We start from the raw sequence: 23,409 nt of genomic DNA, 5'->3' as shown, positions 1-23,409 counted from the left end.
ATTTCTTTGTATGACTGTTTCATAATTTCAAAGGTGTTTTCATGAGTACAGGGAAATAAAATTTGGGTTTGTCAGCTAGTGAATAGTAATGACACAGTACAATGTAACAAGCCATTTTATGTACTTTAATTTCTGTAGATAAAAAGATAAAATTTATGTATTTGTTTTTAGTAAAGTCTAATGTATTGTGTATATTTCATGGCATACCACATTGCCACGAAAATTCTACGTATTTCGCTTTCCCCAGTGGAATTACTGAGTGGGGTAGTGCACTGGTTAGCGCATTGGGCCCTTTCGGGAGGTCAGTGGTTCAAATCCACATCCAGTCATCCATACAGATTTAAGTTTGTCATGATTTCCTTAAATGGCTCCTGACAAATTCTGGGATGGTTTCTTTCAAAGGGCATGGCCTGTTTGAAAACCAGACTCGGTAAAAGAAATGATTATAAGAATCCACTGTTTAGTAGGTCACAGTGTACACATTAAGACTGCAGCCAGAGCCAGTGCACAGCAGTAAAAAGACCATTTGTCTGCCAGGCTATTGGCTGCAGGTAATTGAGGTCCATGATTGACGGCCTCTGTTGGGGGCCTGGAGCAGCCAAATAGCATGATAGTCGAATGTATGACATTCACCACGGTAGTGGCGGTGGAGATGAAGTGATGTGCGGGTTTCTACACTGACGATTTCCTTCCCCATCATTAAAGCTGCCAGAGTTCTGTCTCTAATGACCTCGTTGGTTGTTAAATACAAGGTATATACAACCCGGGACAACCGGGAGATCTGGGAAAAACCCAGGAATTTTTTTCATCTGGGAGAAAACCGGGAAAAACCCAGGAAATTTTCATTGTCTTAGTTTTCAATTAAATTTTTAACTTTGACTGGTAAGAACCAATTCTCTAACAAAGGATATTACTGTATCTCGCCACTGCAGAATAATAGTGCAGCAATAAAACATGAACAAGAGGAAAAAAAGAAAAAAGAAAATAAAACCTAAGTTGCAAAGGAAATGCACCATATACAACAACAAAACACAGTGCTCATACAAGCGTCTGCTAACAGAAAAATGTGTCAAAGGCTTTAGAAAGACTATGCAATGCTGCATAACAACAAATTGCCTCCGATGAGCGTGATGTCACAACTGTTTACGTTAGATTTGTTTGAGCGGTTGCGAGCGAGCTCAATCACATGCTCAGTTGAGTCGCCTATGAGTTGTACCTTCTCCCGCTTCAGGCTGCAGAAGTGTGGCAGTATAAGCAGTAGTAGCAAGCAGCCAGATGCTATCCTCAAAAATTTTACTGGTGCGCCTAAGCTGCCAGATTCACAGGGGTGGGGACAAACTGGGGTGTCTGCCCCAAGCAGCAATTTCAGGGGGGAAAAGACTTTGTTTCACAAAGTGCGTAGCATCCAGCGCACGTTGGTCTATAGATTATTCATATAATTTTGAAATGCATCACGGTTGGTTTTTGAACATTTTTGAACAGATTCGAAGTTGATCCCTGAATGAACCATAAGTTGATTTTTGAATACATGCATAGTGTACGTGATGTCTCTGCAGACAAAAGGGGACGCGGCTATACGAGCTGAGCAGAATAAAGCCGAACGGTTGAATGCCAATCGCTGTTTATGTGGTTGACTGGGTTTGCAAATGATCAGTGTTGTTATAATTAATAGCGAAATCCATAGATTCAGACTACTAGAGTGGAAATAAATGACTAACAGAAATAACAGTAACAAAGATTACATATTATCTTCTCCGTATATCCAAGAAGATGAAATTTTGACAATTTTTTGACCAGACCACTACCCTAGTAAGGGCCAGTTATACAGTCCGCGGCTAGCAGCGGCTAAAGTTCTTATCTGGGAGTAATGCGGAAAACCCATACGAACATGTAATAAAGCCTAACCGGAAAATAAGTGCGGGATAACTAAACCGGTGATTGTGGCAGGGCTAGTGAAGTTAACCAAGAGAATAAGTTTTGACACTGGAAGGAATAGGTACAGAATTAGTGATGACAAGATCGTTTGTTAGAACGGGGAAGGAGAAGAAACAGGGACTCATACAAATTATGGAAGAATGTGACAGTTCCAAATTTATATAAAAATTTCATACTACCACTTTTCGATCTTGTGCTTCAGAAGCTAGAGAGTATGAATGAGATGTGAAACTGTTTCCTAACACAAAACTTTTTGCTTGTGTAGTAGGCCTAATAAGCATTTGATATTGGTACTTCGGGAATTATATTCCGTCGTGTTATAAAAATGGCCATTGGTGCCAAAACAGTCTCGTTTATTTGGTGTGTGTAACAATTGCTGCAATATTAGGCAGGCCTATTTTGTTTTGTCTTACAGACAATGACAAAATATACATAATCAAATCAAGAAACCACACCAGTCTTGGGTACTATTTGTATTAACAGCTTTTCTAGTATTAGACGACGACATTTCATTTTTCATGTACCAAAATGTTGATGAACTTTGATGAGGTGATAGATTCTTTCCCAGAAAGGAAAGTATGTCATATATAGCAGTGACAAGATAAGAGAGAAAAAATGCTAGGACTTAAGGGTTGAAGAAATGTGTGCTGTCTTGCTTGTCTTTACTGGTTTTATGTATATATTTTTAATTTTACGTCACACAAAACAGCAAGTTACTAGCTAATAGGCAATAAAGACTGAAAATTTTCTGAAGAGTTCTTGTTCTGCCGGTTACAAATAATCCCATCCAGTATTAATTGTATTTTTTTTTAAGAGGTGGCAGGAAAGTCAATCTGGCTGACTGGAAGCAGGAGAGGCACCACAGGACATTTTAATTTCCTGTGGCCTGAATATAGTTTGATGGCACCCATTACAAAATATTACACATTTGAATTCCACTTGAATTCCACAGACCGAAATACAGATACGTACGATGGAAGAATGCTGTGTGAAGAGGTGTGGCACTGCATTTTGGCACACTTACGACCAAATAACATGTCTTACGTTCCATAACATGTTTTACGTTCCCTTGAAGATATATGTTTTATGTATCAGACGCTTCAGAAAGATGTGCGCTACAAAATCAAGATATTTTTGAAAAGTCAATTTTTTACATTTTTGGCGTTCTACCTCAAACGCTCCAGGGAGGGGGAGCACCACTATCTAATATTGCCCCAGTTCGGGAATATTGTAGATCCAGACACGATACACAGAGCAGTCTGAGTTGTAGTGGGGAGGTGGTAGTCTCCACGTGACCCGTGTTTATGTTAAGTGATTTTGCTGTTTCCTATTCATTTATTGCTGTCACGTCAAATGAAAACGAAATGAATTTCTGTGGCCGGGAGCTCTCAAGTGAATTAAAATACATTCATATAATTACGGAAGGCTAAAATATGTTATTAGTTTCAGATTTTATTTTATTTCCACCTTTCTGACAGTCAAGCATTAATCGCCTTGCAGAACAATGAAGTTATTTTTGTCGGTTTGTTAAAGAAATTTGACTTTTATTAATCTTTTCTGCTGAGGCAGTGTGTTTAATTCCACACTATTGGCTAGTTTCAACTGTTGCTGCATTTCAAGTGCATGTTTTCATCTTCTAGCACGTATGGCATTATGCCATTGTAAAGAACCAAACATGAGGTGATACAGTGCTGGTACTCCAAGAAAATTTACATCCGAATCTGGACATAACGAATGTGCACTTTAAGCCAAATTATGCATTTTAGTATGGTTCACAAAACTCCCACACTCTTGGAGTATCCTCTAATGTTTCTTTTGTGACAAAATATAAGATCTTTTAATGTTTTACACGTACGAATGTACGGGCTTCGTGCGTCATCGTAGCTGTGCAAGCACGGTTATCTGGCGCTCTCTGGCAACTGCTGAAGTGAACCTATTTCTAACAGGTCGCGGAAAAATTTTCCGAACGATTGTTCGAAAAGCGTTACTTTCACAGTAAATTTCCTTTTAATCAAGATGAACTCGTGTGCTCGAATGTACGATGAACTTCTTAAATCAAAGAGCGTTTGACTCTTATTCAAAAATCAACTCTTTGAGGATGACCATTTAGAATAATTTCTAGCCCAGAAGACCAGGCATTTATGTCGTCGTCAAAAATTTCACTGGCACATTTGTGTGATGTATCTTAAAGTGTAACATGCGCAAAAAATATCACCATAAAGTGTGAAAGCTTAGCTTCTCTTGCAGCTTATTAATCTTAGAGACCAATATTATACATGAAAGCTCTTCTTTTCTTGTAACAACACTATATATATTAATTTAAACCATTACCTTTTCTTTTTGTGTGTTCATGCTACTTAAGTTATTTTGCTACTGGCTGACTACATCACGTGTCCTGTGCTCTGAATATCCACTGTCATCGAGATTGCTTCACATGAGCTACGACTGGTTTACACCCCTGTTTATGTTGCTGCACATCAGACATCTTCCAAAAAGGTTTTTTTTTTCCCCTGAGTTTCGTTTTCTAAAGTGCCGGGAAATTCTAAACCGGTGTGTATAAAACCACAACCATTGAAAGGATTGATAAGTTTTACAGTTCCGAGGAAAAGTATACTGTTACTTAACACGGAAATAGTGTATTTTGATCCAGGAGAAAATGTATTTTTAACCGGGAAATCCGGGTTTTTTTTTTCCTCGTCCACTTATACACCCTGAAATACTAATCTTTCCTTCGTTCTCAGTGGAATTTGAGGTCTTGCTACCTTATCTTCAAGTACAAATGGGGTAACATCACTTGTGAAACCCCAGCTGACACCAAGCTTGCTCATCGTGTGTATACAGTTTGTGTAAAATAAGCCATTTAAAATGGCACAAATTAAAGATACAGGGTTAAGTGTGCTTTAATTATCATATCACTAGATGTGATATGCAAAACAGTTAGTGCTAGATGAAAAACTAGAGAATAAATGACTAGTGTGTCTTATATTAGGTGTTTAACTTTTTACAACCACCTTTTTGTTGTAGTTCCTGCACTACACGTATTTCCTCCTTGTTAGCATTACTGTCATGTCATTTTCACACTGGATTTTGTATTTGGACACAGCTTCTTTCCTTACTCTATAAACCAGTTAAGTTTCATCTGTAACTGGTGATTTTTGTGCTGCAGAAGTTTTGGCATTGTATGTAGTGTTAATAGTACCGTATGCCTTTAAAGCCTACTTCACATGTAGATAATTTTTTTAAAAGATGTCCTATGTGTTAAATGTAATTATATGGAAAGACTGTTTTATTTTGTGTTGTTTTCAGGCCATCAATCACATCAGGAGTTTTCTGGTTAAATGCAGCAGAAACCTGGGTTGATATAGAAGGCACACACGATCAGAATGTAATGTCGTCTATAGTGAACTTTGTTTCTGGGTCTGTGCGTACACCAGAAGTTAATGCACATTTCATGTCAGAGAGTGGAATTATTGATGTATTTTTCATGTTGGGACCAGAACCTAAGAATGTGCTTCAGCAATATGCAAAACTGACAGGGACTACCCCTCTGCCTCCAGTAAGTTAAACATTCTTCTGTGCTTAATCTTGCATGCAACACTAATATTTTGTACACATTACATATCAATTCAAATATTGTTGCTCTGTTTATAACAACAGATTACATTACAAATAACAGATTACACTACACAACAAACATGAATTAACATATTGTTATTGTATTTTTAAGTAGACAGTGCTCAGTCTTCGCTGTGGTATTAAGACTGTGCTGTAAGTGCCATTTTGAGCAAAAAACATCACATTTTCCTTTTATAATTGAGCTTACTACATGACAGTTGCAGTGAGGGATAAAAGGGCAAAATATATGTATCACATAGTTTGAAGAATTACCAGAGGGAGAAATAGTTGTTAGTTAATGGAATTCAACTTATATGATTTCCAACAAACGTTACCATCAATCTCGTGTAGTTGCCAAAGCCTTGGCACAATCCAGAGATTCCCTCCCCCATACAACACAACCCAGAATTCAGATAAGTTCGTGTCCCTTCACCTTCTGGTGCTTTATTGGTGTCCACATCACCTACCTCCATGCAGGTATTCCTAATGTCCTTGGTCTTGCCGTAACTGAATGTCACCTCTCACATTGCCTGCTTGATTTCAGAGCTGTAATTGCCTGTCTGTTAACAGTGATCCTTGCATATCTTCATACACAACTATGTACCTTGTGAATGTATGTTGTTGTTGTTGTGGTCTTCAGTCCTGAGAATGGTTTGATGCAGCTCTCCATGCTACTCTATCCTGTGCAAGCTTCTTCATCTCCCAGTACCTACTGCAACCTACATCTTTCTGAATCTGCTTAGTGTATTCATCTCTTGGTCTCCCCCTACGATTTTTACCCTCCACGCTGCCCTCCAATACTAAATTGGTGATCCCTTGATGCCTCAGAACATGTCCTACCAACCGATCCCTTCTTCTGGTCAAGTTGTGCCACAAACTTCTCTTCTCCCCAATCCTATTCAATACTTCCTCATTAGTTATGTGATCTACCCATCTAATCTTCAGCATTCTTCTGTAGCACCACATTTCGAAAGCTTCTAATCTCTTCTTGTCCAAACTAGTTACCGTCCACGTTTCACTTCCATACATGGCTACACTCCATACAAATACTTTCAGAAACGACTTCCTGACACCTAAATCTATATTCGATGTTAACAAATTTCTCTCCTTCAGAAACGCTTTCCTTGCCATTGCCAGTCTACATTTTATATCCTCTCTACTTCGACCATCATCAGTTATTTTGCTCCCCAAATAGCAAAACTCCTTTACTACTTTAAGTGTCTCATTTCCTAATCTAATACCCTCAACATCACCCGACTTAATTCGACTACATTCCATTAGCCTCGTTTTGCTTTTGTTGATGTTCATCTTATATCCTCCCTTCAAGACACTATCCATTCCGTTCAACTGCTCTTCCAAGTCCTTTGCTGTCTCTGACAGAATTACAATGTCATCGGCGAACCTCAACGTTTTTATTTCTTCTCCATGGATTTTAATACCTACCCCAAATTTTTCTTTTGTTTCCTTTACTGCTTGCTCAATATACAAATTGAATAGCATCGGGGAGAGGCTACAACCCTGTCTTACTCCCTTCCCAATCACTGCTTCTCTTTCATGCCCCTCGACTCTTATAACTGCCATCTGGTTTCTATACAAATTGTAAATAGCCTTTCGCTCCCTGTATTTTACCCCTGCCACCTTTAGAATTTGAAAGAGAGTATTCCAGTGAACATTGTCAAAAGCTTTCTCTAAGTCTACAAATGCTAGGAACGTAGGTTTGCCTTTCCTTAATCTTCCTTCTAAGATAAGTCGTAAGGTCAGTATTGCCTCCAGTATTTCTACGGAATCCAAACTGATCTTCCCCGAGGTCGGCTTCTACTAGTTTTTCCATTCATCTGTAAAGAATTCGTGTTAGTATTTTGCAGCTGTGACTTATTAAACTGATTGTTCGGTAATTTTCACATCTGTCCACACCTGCTTTCTTTGGGATTGGAATTATTATATTCTTCTTGAAGTCTGAGGGTATTTCGCCTGTTTCATACATCATGCTCACCAGATGGTAGAGTTTTGTCAGGACTGGCTCTCCCAAGGCCGTCAGTAGTTCCAATGGAATGTTGTCTACTCCGGGGGCCTTGTTTCGACTCAGGTCTTTCAGTGCTCTGTCAAACTCTTCACGCAGTATCGTATCTCCCATTTCATCTTCATCTACATCCTCTTCCATTTCCATAATATTGTCCTCAAGTGCATCGCCCTTGTATAGACCCTCTATATACTCCTTCCACCTTTCTGCTTTCCCTTCTTTGCTTAGAACTGGGTTTCCATCTGAGCTCTTGATGTTCATACAAGTGGTTCTCTTATCTCCAAAGGTCTCTCTAATTTTCCTGTAGGCAGTATCTATCTTACCCCTAGTGAGATAAGCCTCCACATCCTTACATTTGTCCTCTAGCCATGCCTGCTTAGCCATTTTGCACTTCCTGTCGATCTCATTTTTGAGACGTTTGTATTCCTTTTTTCCTGCTTCATTTACTGCATTTTTATATTTCCTCCTTTCATCAATTAAATTCAATATTTCTTCTGTTACCCAAGGATTTCTACTAGCCCTCTTCTTTTTACCTACTTGATCCTCTGCTGCCTTCACTACTTCATCCCTCAAAGCTACCCATTCTTCTTCTACTGTATTTCTTTCCCCCATTCCTGTCAATTGTTCCCTTATGCTCTCTCTGAAACTCTCTACAACCTCTGGTTCTTTCAGTTTATCCAGGTCCCATCTCCTTAAATTCCCACCTTTTTGCAGTTTCTTCAGTTTTAATCTACAGGTCATAACCAATAAATTGTGGTCAGAGTCCACATCTGCCCCTGGAAATGTCTTACAATTTAAAACCTGGTTCCTAAATCTCTGTCTTACCATTATATAATCTATCTGATACCTTTTAGTATCTCCAGGGTTCTTCCATGTATACAACCTTCTATCATGATTCTTAAACCAAGTGTTAGCTATGATTAAGTTGTGCTCTGTGCAAAATTCTACCAGGCGGCTTCCTCTTTCATTTCTTAGCCCCAGTCCATATTCACCTACTACGTTTCCTTCTCTCCCTTTTCCTACACTCGAATTCCAGTCACCCATGACTATTAAATTTTCGTCTCCCTTCACTATCTGAATAATTTCTTTTATTTCATCATACATTTCTTCAATTTCTTCGTCATCTGCAGAGCTAGTTGGCATATAAACTTGTACTACTGTAGTAGGTGTGGGCTTCGTATCTATCTTGGCCACAATAATGCGTTCACTATGCTGTTTGTAGTAGCTTACCCGCATTCCTATTTTCCTACTCATTATTAAACCTACTCCTGCATTACCCCTATTTGACTTTGTGTTTATAACCCTGTAGTCACCTGACCAGAAGTCTTGTTCCTCCTGCCACCGAACTTCACTAATTCCCACTATATCTAACTTTAACCTATCCATTTCCCTTTTTAAATTTTCTAACCTACCTGCCCGATTAAGGGATCTGACATTCCACGCTCCGATTCGTAGAACGCCAGTTTTCTTTCTCCTGATAACGACATCCTCTTGAGTAGTCCCCGCCCGGAGATCCGAATGGGGGACTATTTTACCTCCGGAATATTTTACCCAAGAGGACGCCATCATCATTTAATCATACAGTAAAGCTGCATGCCCTCGGGAAAAATTACGGCCGTAGTTTCCCCTTGCTTTCAGCCGTTCGCAGTACCAGCACAGCAATGCCGGTTTGGTTATTGTTACAAGGCCAGATCAGTCAATCATCCAGACTGTTGCCCTTGCAACTACTGAAAAGGCTGCTGCCCCTCTTCAGGAACCACACGTTTGTCTGGCCTCTCAACAGATACCCCTCCGTTGTGGTTGTACCTACGGTACGGCTATCTGTATCGCTGAGGCACACAAGCCTTCCCACCAACGGCAAGGTCCATGGTTCATGGGGGGGGGGGTGAATGTATAGCCTATAAAAAACATAGAACATTGTAAGAAGCACTCAAATGGCACCATCCTATGACAGTCTCTCTGTTGCCTGCCTAGATGAGTAAACCACTGAGAACTGTAAATACCTAGTGTTGTCTAGATGACGTATTCATTCTTTCGATCCAAGATGAAGATACTGTTTCTTCAGACCTTCACCCAAATTTATTTAACATGAAGCCCTGACCTGAATGTTTATGTGAAAGACACTGATAGCTCCCTAAGAAACAGCAATTACATAAAATTTATGTTGCCAGTATTTCAGCAGTCCCCCCCTCTCTCCCCCCTCGCTCCCCCCTCTCTGCCTCCTCTCTGCCTCCCCTCTGCCTCCCCTCTGCCTCCCCTCTGCCTCCCCTCTGCCTCCCCTCTGCCTCCCCTCTGCCTCCCCTCTGCCCTCCCCTCTGCCCTCCCCTCTGCCCTCCCCTCTGCCCTCCCCTCTGCCCTCCCCTCTGCCCTCCCCTCTGCCCTCCCCTCTGCCCTCCCCTCTGCCCTCCCCTCTGCCCTCCCCTCTGCCCTCCCCTCTGCCCTCCCCTCTGCCCTCCCCTCTGCCCTCCCCTCTGCCCTCCCCTCTGCCCTCCCCTCTGCCCTCCCCTCTGCCCTCCCCTCTGCCCCCCCTCTGCCCCCCCTCTGCGCCCCCTCTGCGCCCCCTCTGCCCCCCCTCTGCGCCCCCCCTCCGCCCCCCCTCCGCCCCCCCTCCGCCCCCCCTCTGCCCACCCCTCTGCCCACGCCCTCTGCCCACCCCTCTGCCCCCCCTCTGCCCCCCCCCTGCCCCCCAGCTGCCCCCCTCTGCCCCCCACTCTGCCCCCCTCTCTCTCTCTCTCCTCCCCCCCCCTCTCTCTCTCCCCACCCTCCTCTCTCTCTCTCCCGCCCCCCACTCTCACTCTCTCTCCCCCGCCCCCCTCTCTCTCCCCCGCCCACCCTCTCTCGCTCTTCCGCCCCCCCTCTCTCTCGCTCTTTCCGCCCCCCCTCTCTCTCGCTCTTCCGCCCCCCTCTCTCTCTTCCGCCCCCCCCTCTCTCTCTCTCTCCCGGCCCCCTTTCCCTCTCCGTCCACACACTGCTCCCCCCTACACCCTGCTCGCCCCCTACACCCTGCTCGCCCCCCCTACACCCTGCTCGCCCCCCCTACACCCTGCTCGCCCCCCCTACACCCTGCTCGCCCCCCCTACACCCTGCTCGCCCCCCCTACACTCTGCTCGCTCCCCCCCCCCCCCCCCTACACTCTGCTCCCCCTCCTACACTCTGCTCCCCCTCCTACACTCTGCTCCCCCTCCTACACTCTGCTCCCCCCCTACACTCTGCCCCCCCTACACCCTGCTCCCCCCCCCCTACACTCTGCTCCCCCCCCCTACACTCTGCTCCCCCCCCCCTACACTCTGCTCCCCCCCTACACTCTGCTCCCCCCCTACACTCTGCTCCCCCCCCTACTCTCTGCTCCACCCCCCCTACTCTCTGCTCCACCCCCCCTACTCTCTGCTCCACCCCCCCTACTCTCTGCTCCACCCCCTCTGGTGCTATCTCCAGTTGATGAAACCAGCTCTTGAAATCCATGGCGGAGAAATATTTACAGTGATCCAAATCGTCCAGAGTCTCCATTACATTTGGTAAGGCATATGCATCAGTGATTGTTCATGCATTCAGGTGTTGGCAGTCACAGCAAATTCTGTACTTTTGTGATTCCATACTTCAGTTTATAAAAGTGGAATCGTTATAGAATCATTTTGTTCTTCGTGTCTGTCCATCCAGCTGTTGAGTTAGATGCATCAAGCAGAAATTTGTCAAATGCTAAGGTCTGTGGTCCCTTGGCATTGCGAAAACTTTGTTTCTAAATCAGTGTGCCATTTACAACACGTATTTTGATATTTGGAAACTCGTTTGTCAAAACGTATAGAATATTTCCCATTTATCTAGAATCATGAAATTTGGCAAGAAGCAGCTCTTGAATAAAGGAAAAAATCCAAAAATTGTTAAATTTTAATTATATCACAAAAGATATGTTTTTCATTAGAGCTTAACATTACATTAGTCATCTGTCAAAAGTATAATAGAAAAGTATATTGCGTGCAAATATAAAACGTAAGCTATAGTCATGTTTTAGTAAGTAAATAAGAAATATTAAATCCTCTGTCTCTACGTATATAAACTGAAGTCCCTTGCCCACTTCTTCTTGTATGTCCAGGCTAGTCTCAGGAACAGTCGTTGAAACTTGGATATGATTTTTCTTAATAGTAGACTGATTTACGAGGAAACTTTGCACTTATAGTCAGAGACTGCTCTAGGACTGGGCAACTTGGACATTTGTCTGGTGTCAGAACTGAGGGACACCATTTTGGCTCTAAGTGTGTGAAAAATATTGATGTGTTAAATGCTGAGTAATACAAAAATTTTATTGCATGCAAACGTAAAATGTAAGTTTTAGTCATGCAAGTGTTTTCTGTTGATTATGTACGCTTCCATTATTATGATGTCTCTTGTTGCATGGCCCATTGCTGTGGAATTGAGAGTGTCTGTTTGATATTCTCTGCTCCATGCAATGGCAAGTGTTCTCAGCATGTGCAGACATCTATAGGTATGTGGCTAATGGGGAAGCGAGTAAGCAGCCATGCGCCGCTCATGGTATGGAACCCTCAGAGCACAAGTTCTACTCGCACTTGCCTAGTGTTTCTTTTGTGCTTTCTGGTGACTTCTTTGGGACCAAAATGACTGGTGCTCTCCACGGACTATAACTATATTCAGTAATATTGTCTGGTAGTCGTTGGTTAATAAATTCTTACATTATCAGTTGCTTACATTTCAGAATTCTGTATGCAACTTTATTCCCTGCTGGTGTTGTGTGCAGCATGAATGACACTGCTGGTAATGGAAAACTCGGATTAAATAAATTCATGAACTGCGGTAACAAGGCTTCCATCGCTTCCTTATTGTATTCTTGTAAATGTTTTACTTTTTCATGTAATGCAAATGTGTTGAAGAGTTGCTTGCGGCAGAGGTACTCACTTTACCTATGTGTGTCACTTTCCTCTAAAACATCCAACTTAGCAATCAACAAACTCTTTGGCAGATTAATTTTATCCATGTCAAAATTATTGAGTCTGACTGGAACAATAAAATCTCCACTTGCTTCACTGATGTGTGCTGTATTTGTGCATACAAAACAGTGTGGCTTGTCCAATTCTTCATTAATTTCCAATGGCTCTACATCACATAATAAACCCTTTGGTAAGTCCGTGCCCATGCTAACCCAGATCAACTTCCCTGTACCTTGCGGTACTGTATCGTGAATTGGTGTTTAGTGCCTATGTCTACAGTTTGTTTGATACCTTGCGACATCATAAAACTTGTGGCTAATGCATAGTGGAAACAATGTCACATCAAGTTCAATTGTGTGCTGTGATGGGTACATTTTTGCCTGATGTTTAACAAGAAAGTCGAGTCCCAGGATCGCACAGTATCCTTCCTCAATATGTGACAACATTTCCACATCCTACCAAAAATGCTTATTTCCCACATGAAAACTGGGCAGTGTTGTCCCTAATGGCCTCACATAATTATCACCCACCCCCACAGCCTATCTACATCTACATCTACATCTACATCTACATCTACATCTACATTTATACTCCGCAAGCCACCCAACGGTGTGTGGCGGAGGGCACTTTACGAGCCACTGTCATTACCTCCCTTTCCTGTTCCAGTCGCGTATGGTTCGCGGGAAGAACGACTGTCTGAAAGCCTCTGTGCGCGCTCTAATCTCTCTAATTTTACATTCGTGATCTCCTCGGGAGGTATAAGTAGGGGGAAGCCTATGCTGTGGAGACCTCAATCTTTTTCTGCCTGAGAGATCCAGACTGATGTCCGATACATGAGCCGCTGTGCCCACTAGAAATTTGTGTTCCTTACTATTCACTTTGCCTAGCAAGCAGCATTCTGTCTCTGCATACACTTGTGCAGTCTCATGTTCTGCTGGGATTGCTGTCCAATGGATGAGACACTCCCGCTCCCATGTAAGAACAAATTATTGGGACATTGCTTGTCCCATGTTTTCTTCCAGTCATTGTGTGCCTTATGTTCTACCTTCCCACATTTTATAATATTTCAGCTGATGACATTACTTCCTGATGTGGCTCCTAAGCCCACATCTATAACACTACCCCTCAGACAAGAAAACATCACAATCACCCTGCCTCCATGTAGCAATGCTGATTTCCTTTAGTTCTGTGTTTATTGCAGACCATTTCCTCCAATAATTTTTCAAATTCAGCAGCAGACTTCACGTTGGCAATAAAAGCAGATACGTCCTAAGTTGCTTCCCCAAAAATATAAGGTTAGCTGCTACAGGATCAACTGAAGGTGGCTCCACTCAACACAGTTTTGGTCTCCCCTGGATCATAACATACTTGTCCACCAGTGGTTTCCTATCCCTAATTCTCCTATGCAATGGCTCATTGTCAGGCTCTTGTTCTGTTGTTGTCTCCAAAAATGTGGCTATTTGCTCCTTCAGGGCTTCCACTGTGTCATTCAAGGTCACTGCCTGCATGTCTGCCATTATGCAAGAAAAATAAGGAAACAGTACACCCAATACACAAATAAGGACAAAACTGCACTTAATCTTTGCACCTTATCTTAGCCCAATGGGACTGTGTCCTGCTGTGTCTTGTGACCACACCTTGTATACATGCTATATGTAACTGATGCAATGTGAGTGGCATCTCATGCTCGGATAAATTACAATACGGACATCTCACTGGCTGCAGGCAAACCACCCTAGTATTTCCACGGAACAAAGCCAGATCCATAGGTTCTTGAGGGCTTACAAGTGACACTTTTAACGTACTGTGGAGATCTGTATGACTCAACTTTGCCACTACAAAAGACACAAGAAGAAGGGCAACAAATATCTCACTACATGCAGCGAACTGCAATCCATAGCCGTTGACCTTACAGCAGAGCTGCACAGACAGTGTTAGCAGCTGCTGCTGCTACTGTAGATGTGTGGGTGTTGCACCAGGCCTAGTTGTCTCAACTGCTGGCATCCACTTGCTGACACCAGATATAGGGTACTGGTCTAAACTCCTACAGTTATCAGGATTGTGCTGAGCAGTGTGAGATGATGAGAACTGCTTACTTGAAGAGTGTCGAGAAAACATTCCTTACAGTGACATATCTATTGCTCAGAAATTCAGAGGCGTCTTCCCAGAGCTCTGGTAGCTCAGTTGGACTGATTGTATGTGGACCCTGTCAGCAGTGGCAGGTGGTACTGCTGCGTAGTAGACGGCTCGTGTGGCAGCTGTTATGTCACACCCAGTTGGTGCTCCTAGTGTCATAGCCTGCAAGGCACACACTGGACACAGTGGACAGCAGCTATGCGAGCTGATCTTCGAAGTGCTCTCATTGACATCAAAGATATGCATCCAGGAGACTTGCCCTACACCCTAGCCTGAAATACTTGTTGCCATACAAAGTTCAACTCGCAACTTCCAGCTATGAGACAGGCAACAGCATCAGTGTTGGTTGCAGTAATTGGGGTGAGCAGCAACAGTGGCTCCACCTCACAATGGCGGATGGTGACAAACAGCTCCTTTGCCTTGCTGGTCAAGCCTCCAGTGGGCCAGCAGGTTGATGGTGATTTGTGTAACTCACCAGGCATGACTCAGGAACTGGTGTATAGTGGCAGAATCTTTTCAGTGAAACTTGTGGATTCATTCTCATTCTTGTAAGCTTCACAGATGGTATCTTACAGTGTAGAAGTAATACCTGGTGAGAAAGTATGTGATGGACAATGGCTTATTCATAACTTAAGCTTAGTTACAGATTGCACTGACTACAGAAATGTCAATTTTTTTCAGGATTTTGCAAAAGTTTGTATAGAATATGACTGTCATGTTAAAGAGAATGTTGATGTTGTAGTTCCTTGTATAACAGAAATTTTTGTAAGCTTTTAATTTTTTTTTTTTAGTACTTTGCTATAGGATATCACCAGTCAAGATGGAATTACAACGACCAAGACGATGTAAGAAATGTTGATGCCAAATTTGATGAATACAACCTACCAATGGATGTGATGTGGTTGGATATAGAGCACACTGATAACAAAAAGTAAGTTATTATAAAAATTATTATTTGAAATTGAATTTCAATCTTTACATTTTATGTGAAAGCAAAGTGGCTGGCAAAATACCATATTTGCTGGACTAGATGATGACCCTGAATGTAGTATGACCCCCCCCCCCCACTTTTTTTTAAGACTCCCAGAGAAAATTGTATATTTAATTTATTCTGTTCTGATGAATAATCTTTTTGTTGATATAAAATTTATGCCTAAAAGAGTTAGCATTATAACTATTGTAAATTTGTGCCATTTATTGTCTACATTTTGATAATACAAAGAGAAATAAAATAAACAAAGGAAATGGTTTCCCTTAATTTTTATCTTCACTTCCTTTTTTGTTTGCAGACAGTTGTCTGTTGTATACTGTTTTTAACCATGACCACCACCACCACCACCACCACCACCACCACCACCACCACCACCACTGATATCATTATTTTCATTTTTAAGCCTACTGGTGTTTCTTCGTTCCTGACACTCCTCCCATAACACATCTTGTGAACCATCCATAGCATTGGATATGTAGCACTTTTTGTGAATCCCCTCGTAATAGATTCACTTCAGATTCTGCCATAGGCAGTAAGGATCCTTTGGTCAAGCGTAGATATTTAGGGTTTCTTTAACTGTCCGCTGCAGTGTAGGCATGGTATCCTTGAAGAAACCACTCAGTACAAAGCTGTCACAGGTGAGCCTCAAAAGGTCTGTTCACATCATCATCCATTATTTGAAGTTGTGATGTCATGTTGCCAGGAATTCTTACCAGATCTGTGTTGTTCTTTGCTATCAGATACTTAACATCCTGGTTGAGTTGTCCTCTCAAAGAATCAAGCACCATTCTCCTTCTGCTAAGCAAAGAGTGTAGTATTCTGGTCCAAACAACTTTCAATCAACCTAGCATCAGGTCACTTATCAACCTTCCATTTTGTTTGCATCTTAAAATATCAAAAATATCTGTGAGTAGGTTTCCTTTCATTATCGAAGAGTGGCTAATGCGGGCAGCTTCCTTCACCTTGGTAGTGTACCAGCATTACTGTTATCTGGCTTTTTCATTGCCAGAACTTCTTATACAAACTCTTTTAATCCCCTTCACATCAACGGTAATCTTGGACATCACATCAATATAGACAGACATCTGATCATCACTTACCATATGACTTAGCAAATAGTCATGCCGTTTCCTTCAAATGATTGTATGACACTGTATGCAAGTAGTTTTTGCCATATGCTGTGAGGAATCACTGAGCAAGCATTGTTCTGTGACTTGAAGTAAACCCTGCCCATCCTCAAGCACCAACGAGTACTTGCTTTGAATTCTGGAACATATGCAGTTGGAAAATGCTTTCTTATTTCTAGTGCCTTTATTGGGATAATTTCTCAAGTAATTGGGAAGCCTTCACTGCAATTCTCTTGCATGTACTGAGCAACCTGCTGCTCCATTTCGTGAAACCTTTCCTACTTGGCAAGTAGAGGTGGCTTTTTTTAGTATGTTCATCAAACTCCACCTTCAAACATTCACTTCTTTGACACAAATTATCTTCCTGCTGCAAAGTTGTATGTGACCTCTGCTTCATAAATCACCATTAACTTAAAATTAACATAATATCATCTGCATAAACCATTTGGGAACTGTTTTGGATTCAGAGGTCTGTGCTTCTCAACTCAGTCACAGTTGTAGTTGGTATCGATTATCGATTGCTACTATTTACAGTTCTTACAGTGCTGACAATATAAGCAAGTTTAATGACAACAATGCATGTGTTTCCAGCTCCCTACAGCTGAAATGTCAGAAATTGTACAGCTTCAGATTAATACTGTAGCTGACCGTGCACATCAGAAATGCTGTAGAGCAGTGGCAGCTTTAGAACTGTCATTAAAACTAAAGTTTTATTTATCAGTTGCTCTGTGTCAACATATTTTTATTAACATTAGTTTGTCTCCTGGGCTAAAGTCTAGATTGAGACCACTGCCAGTTGTGGCAGTGTGTGTCCAACACATCTGGCGAAGTGTCAGCTGCATGTAGCTAATGGGGCAATAGATTCACCTTGCATATTTCGCATCTATGTTGATTTGAGAATGTGACAATATTTTTCAGAATAAATCGGCATATGACCTCACTTACCAAAGCTCCATACTGTCTTACCATTTGGTACAAACTACAATTTGAAAATTCTGTGTCGTTATATTGGGATACCATTATAAAGGAAGTTTGTAAGATTAGAATAAACCGCAACAATTTTAGTAGTCCAGGGGTACACATTTAGTAGGAAATATCGAGCAAAAACAAAGGTTCAAACGTGGCGCTGACTAATACAGCCACTTGATATCACTCCATCCCACAGTGGGCCAGAGCTACAATGAGCTGGCAGACTCATCTTTCCATGCATGTGTCACTGCAGCCCTCTTTGGAAAGTTCCAGATGATGCTATCACATCTATAAGAAAGACACCACCGTAGCCCCGGCAAGTGCTGCTACTTGTATATAGGCTTATGTTGGCTAAAAATGTTGTGTGACAGTTAGTTTGTAGTGAGTTGTTATATTCCTGCCTATCTAAAGATTATTTACAGAAAAATAATTTGGTGATTCCTTCACACATACTTTTTACATAATGATCGTGATGGTAAAATTAGATATTCAAGTCTATACAGGTATATGTATGGTTGTATGTATATATTTATGTATGTTTTTATGTAATGTATGTATGCTCCCAAAATTTCAAGAGTAATCCTATGTCCGACTCTGTCTTCCTTGTAATGTCTCCCACTACAGTTTGCTGAGCATTCCTCTGATAGTGTCATAGCAGGTAGACAGATCTGACTCACTTCTCAGAATCTTCAGTGTTGTTTGTATTGATCCAACTTAATAATAATGATGACCATAATGTTATTTGGCTTACAGCGGATACAATAATTTTGATGTGACACTGTTTTGGCAGTTGGTGTGTCTGCTTATTTCTTCGTGTATTATCTAAATCCAAACTTTTACATTTGAGAAAAATCTGAAGTGATCCCTAGAAATTAATTGGAGACATTTCCACCAATGTTCAGCTTGGTAACTTGTTTAGAATTCCTGACTAATAAAGGCTCTAGGTGATGAAGGTGCCAATGTGAATGCACTGTGCAATTCTCCCTTCAGCCTCACAACAGGTGGTATAATACTATATGCCAACATAACAAATAGTCCTTTTCCAGAGAAAACAATGTGTAACACTATTATACAAAGAATTGTGCATATAGTATAGTATACACATCATAAACATGCCTGCTTCCCACAACTGTCGTTCAGTGTTACTTTTGCGTCAACTCGTCACTGTAGAGCTGTACCGTGGGAAGCAAGGAGAGAATGTTGTTTGGTGGCCGGTATCCTCTTCTATAACACAAACTGCACGCATATATTAACTGGGTTCCTCACTCATAAGGATAGAAAATTACTTACCTCAACATAGTCCAAGTGTTGTAGTACAAGCTCTCCGTAATAGACCACATTAGCCTCACTGCTGGTGAAGTTCCAAGTCTGCTCTGAACACTACTCTGGTCACTACATGTTGCCTGCGACTGGCTGTGACTGCAAGTGACTGGGCTGCAACTGATGTCTCGGTGACTCACTGGATGACAGACTGGGCCCTCTGGTCCACTGCTAAAATGCTGGTGGCCGAGAGGGCATTGGTGGCGCATTTCATGAGAGTCTGTCTTTGGCCTCTATCCATCTTCTCGCAACCTCTTTGCTGCCTGGTATGCTGGCACCAGCTTACACCAGCACTGTTACATCTTTTACAGGCTTTGACTGTGATGTGTCACTGATGAGTATGGAAATCAGACTATTAGTTCTTTTCCTAAGAATTTTCTAGTTGTTAGAAAGAACATAGTAAAAATGGGTTAACACTGAAGCTAGGACCTTTCTGTACCAAGGTCATTAAGTAGTTTGTTCAATGGATTTACAGTCACCACCCTATGTAGACAAAGAAATTGTTAAGTTTCAGAAAAGCAGAAGTAAATTTGGCCTACTTTCTGCTGTTCCCTAACATAACTTCACAAATAAATATAACTTTTCAGGATATGGTTCTGAGAAAGACACAGGAATCTTTCAGCTGCTACACCCACATACATACATAGTTTTGATCTAGAAAGCCCATGATTTTTTAATTGTCACTATGTGCTAAAAAAAAAAAAATAAAATAAAATAAAAAAATAAATTTGGCCAGGAGGGACTTCTGTGTTTGTATTTTGTGTACTTAAATATCCTAATAGTGTAATACAGACATTTAAATGTGTTAAGACACTTTGTTTATATCTTTCTCTTAACAAATAATCCATCAAAAGCCAAAGGTAGGGTGTGATAACTCTATATTGTCATTCAGTATTTTTACGCAACCCTACTTCAGTGTTAGTGAGCCACATAAGCAACTTTCTTTTTACAGTACTTTGTACTTCACTGAATTTCATTTATAACTTAAAGAATTTTATCTTTACTTTACTCAAGACTTAAATTTGCAAAACCTCATTGTTTATATATTACAAGTTTGACTATTTTAAGCAGAACTTATTTTTTCACTTTTACTGTACCTATTACCACAAAGAGAGTAAGAATATTAGAATCATTAAATTTTTATGGAAACAGCTACTTCAGTACTAAAGCAAAATTTCACTTCATCACTTCTACTACATAAGTCATACAGTACTTTTACTAGCACTTTAAAAGTTAGTATGCAGCAGTTATATACAGACAACATCTAACACCAAGAAAGAACCCTATATAGGTAAATGATTAGGAACAAAATAACAGGGTGAAACAATTTTTATGTTTTGCTCAATAATTATTCAGAAACAATTGATTTTAAATAATGGCTAATGCTGCTACAACTCTAATTATAAAGTTTGTAACTTGTTGGCTGTAATCATTGGGTGTGTGGATAGTAGTGGCGGCTACAGTACCCATGGTATGGTGTAAAAGTTTCTTGAAGTATGGACTAATTAATTATTATTCTTGTCATTTTAACATCCATAACATAGTCCAATGACCTGTACTAAGGTCGTAATAATGCAGCAATTGTCATCCGAGACTATTGTGCAACAATTTCCAGGCAAGGCATCCCCTGCTTCTTCTGAGTGTTGCCTCTTTCACTGCTGTCTACAGACTGTGTCCTCTCATTCCTTCGCACTCTACAGGTAGTGCACCAAAAACCCAGGCCACCTTTTGTGCTTCCCACAGTAACTTCTGTACAGTACAAAGCACTCCATCTTTTACGTAACACATATCCTACACATTCTCCCTAAGCATGTACCATTTTATACAATGACAACTTGCAAGAACATTTTCATTTCATTAATCCATGACAAAATATTATTTATAAATTATACATTTCACATATTTATTTACATAAGTTACAAACATACATTAGCAAATCATTTTAACATCACATATATCACACTTTCCATATGGTCTTTGCATATCACTGTCATGACAAATTTTTAAGGCAAAAAAATTTTTATAAGCGAGGTGACTGGCTGAATAATAGTGTTATAACATGTCCTCTCATCGTGGAGCCTAAGTGATCTGCCTTTCCTTTCTAACCTATCCCAACTTTTCCCTATCCTCTGTCTGAGGGTGTAACAAATAATTCATAAATCTGGGGTGGTGTCATGTTCTTTTATTTTTGTCTCTGAGAAGTACTAATTTTTTTCCAACTGTGGCACATAATAGCCAGCAACTCTGTCTCATAATTTCATACATCTAACCACTTCATATTATGTAAACTACACACCTGGAAATAAGAACACCGTGAATTCATTGTCCCAGGAAGGGGAAACTTTATTGACACATTCCTGGGGTCAGATACATCACATGATCACACTGACAGAACCACAGGCACATAGACACAGGCAACAGAGCATGCACAATGTCGGCACTAGTACAGTATATATCCACCTTTCGCAGCAATGCAGGCTGCTATTCTCCCTTGGAGACGATCGTAGAGATGCTGGATGTAGTCCTGTGGAACGGCTTGCCATGCCATTTCCACCTGGCGCCTCAGTTGGACCAGCGTTCGTGCTGGACGTGCAGACCACGTGAGACGACGCTTCATCCAGTCCCAAACATGCTCAATGGGGGATAGATCCGGAGATCTTGCTGGCCAGGGTAGTTGACTTACACCTTCTAGAGCACGTTGGGTGACACGGGATACATGCGGACGTGCATTGTCCTGTTGGAACAGCAAGTTCCCGTGCCGGTCTAGGAATGGTAGAACGATGGGTTCGATGACGGTTTGGATGTACCGTGCACTATTCAGTGTCCCCTCGACGATCACCAGTGGTGTACGGCCAGTGTAGGAGATCGCTCCCCACACCATGATGCCGGGTGTTGGCCCTGTGTGCCTCGGTCGTATGCAGTCCTGATTGTGGTGCTCACCTGCACGGCGCCAAACATGCATACGACCATCATTGGCACCAAGGCAGAAGCGACTCATCGCTGAAGACGACACGTCTCCATTCGTCCCTCCATTCACGCCTGTCGCGACACCACTGGAGGCGGGCTGCACGATGTTGGGGCGTGAGTGGAAGACGGCCTAACGGTGTGCGGGACCGTAGCCCAGCTTCATGGAGACGGTTGCGAATGGTCCTCGCCGATACCCCAGGAGCAACAGTGTCCCTAATTTGCTGGGAAGTGGCGGTGCGGTCCCCTACGGCACTGCGTAGGATCCTACGGTCTTGGCGTGCATCCGTGCGTCGCTGTGGTCCGGTCCCAGGTTGACGGGCACTTGCACCTTCCGCCGACCACTGGCGACAACATCGATGTACTGTGGAGACCTCACGCCCCATGTGTTGAGCAATTCGGCGGTACGTCCACCCGGCCTCCCGCATGCCCACTATACGCCCTCGCTCAAAGTCCGTCAACTGCACATACGGTTCACGTCCACGCTGTCGCGGCATGCTACCAGTGTTAAAGACTGCGATGGAGCTCCGTATGCCACGGCAAACTGGCTGACACTGACGGCAGCGGTGCACAAATGCTGCGCAGCTAGCGCCATTCGACGGCCAACACCGCGGTTCCTGGTGTGTCCGCTGTGCCGTGCGTGTGATCATTGCTTGTACAGCCCTCTCGCAGTGTCCGTAGCAAGTATGGTGGGTCTGACACACCGGTGTCAATGTGTTCTTTTTTCCATTTCCAGGAGTGTATTTGTGCTGGTGTTAGTAGATCCAAAATACACTCTTGAGCAGTTGAATTACACAGACCTGCCTAGTAGAGTGAAGCATACCTGCCCAAAGATGGCAGAAATGCACCATGCAATGGGCTGCCCAAGAGATTAAAGGTGTTTGGGAGCCACACTGATCCAAAACCACTCAACTGCTGCCAACATCTCATGGAGGTAGTCGGAGCTGGATCTGAGGTTCTCCCATCTTGCTCAGTGGTGCCTCCATATGTACTCAGTGGGACTGAAGTCAGGTGGCCTGGCTTCTGTACTAAATGTGGAGTATTCCACAAATTATCCAACAGTTTGGTAGCATTTGGGTATATTATCTTTTTAAAGGTGCAGGTCATCTTTATGGTGCTGTAGGTCAACTAATGGATGCCACATAACTGGACAGTAGATTCCTGTATTGTATGCCGGCAGGAGATGCCGCAAGGTATATCGCGGACCTATTCTCATCTTCTGCATAAAGATATTCCATGATAGAATACCTCCACCACATGCACATATGGTTTATGTTGTTTTGGTGCTCTACCATCATTGTGTACCAGTATGTACCAAAACTCATGAGTCCAAGTGACCCCTTTTCATGAAAGGAGTGTTCAGTATCAATGATCCCATGCCCATACATTTCT

At 42.2% G+C, this 23,409-nt stretch overlaps 1 protein-coding gene across 1 annotated transcript in view; it reads left to right on the top strand.

Moving 5' to 3' along the window:
- Nucleotides 1-23,409, top strand: part of LOC126162209 (neutral alpha-glucosidase AB) — a 133,285-nt gene that overhangs the window by 32,181 nt on the left and 77,695 nt on the right. The window contains exons 7-8 of the mRNA XM_049918553.1: nucleotides 5,242-5,491; nucleotides 15,438-15,577. Of these exons, the coding sequence (XP_049774510.1) occupies nucleotides 5,242-5,491; nucleotides 15,438-15,577 (390 nt within the window). The remainder of the gene's footprint in view (nucleotides 1-5,241; nucleotides 5,492-15,437; nucleotides 15,578-23,409) is intronic.

The sequence above is a fragment of the Schistocerca cancellata genome, chromosome 2 (genome assembly GCF_023864275.1).
Source record: "Schistocerca cancellata isolate TAMUIC-IGC-003103 chromosome 2, iqSchCanc2.1, whole genome shotgun sequence".
Lineage (NCBI taxonomy): Eukaryota > Metazoa > Arthropoda > Insecta > Orthoptera > Acrididae > Schistocerca > Schistocerca cancellata.
The sequence above is the reverse complement of the archived record's forward strand: the minus strand, read 5'-3'. Positions and strand labels throughout refer to the sequence as shown.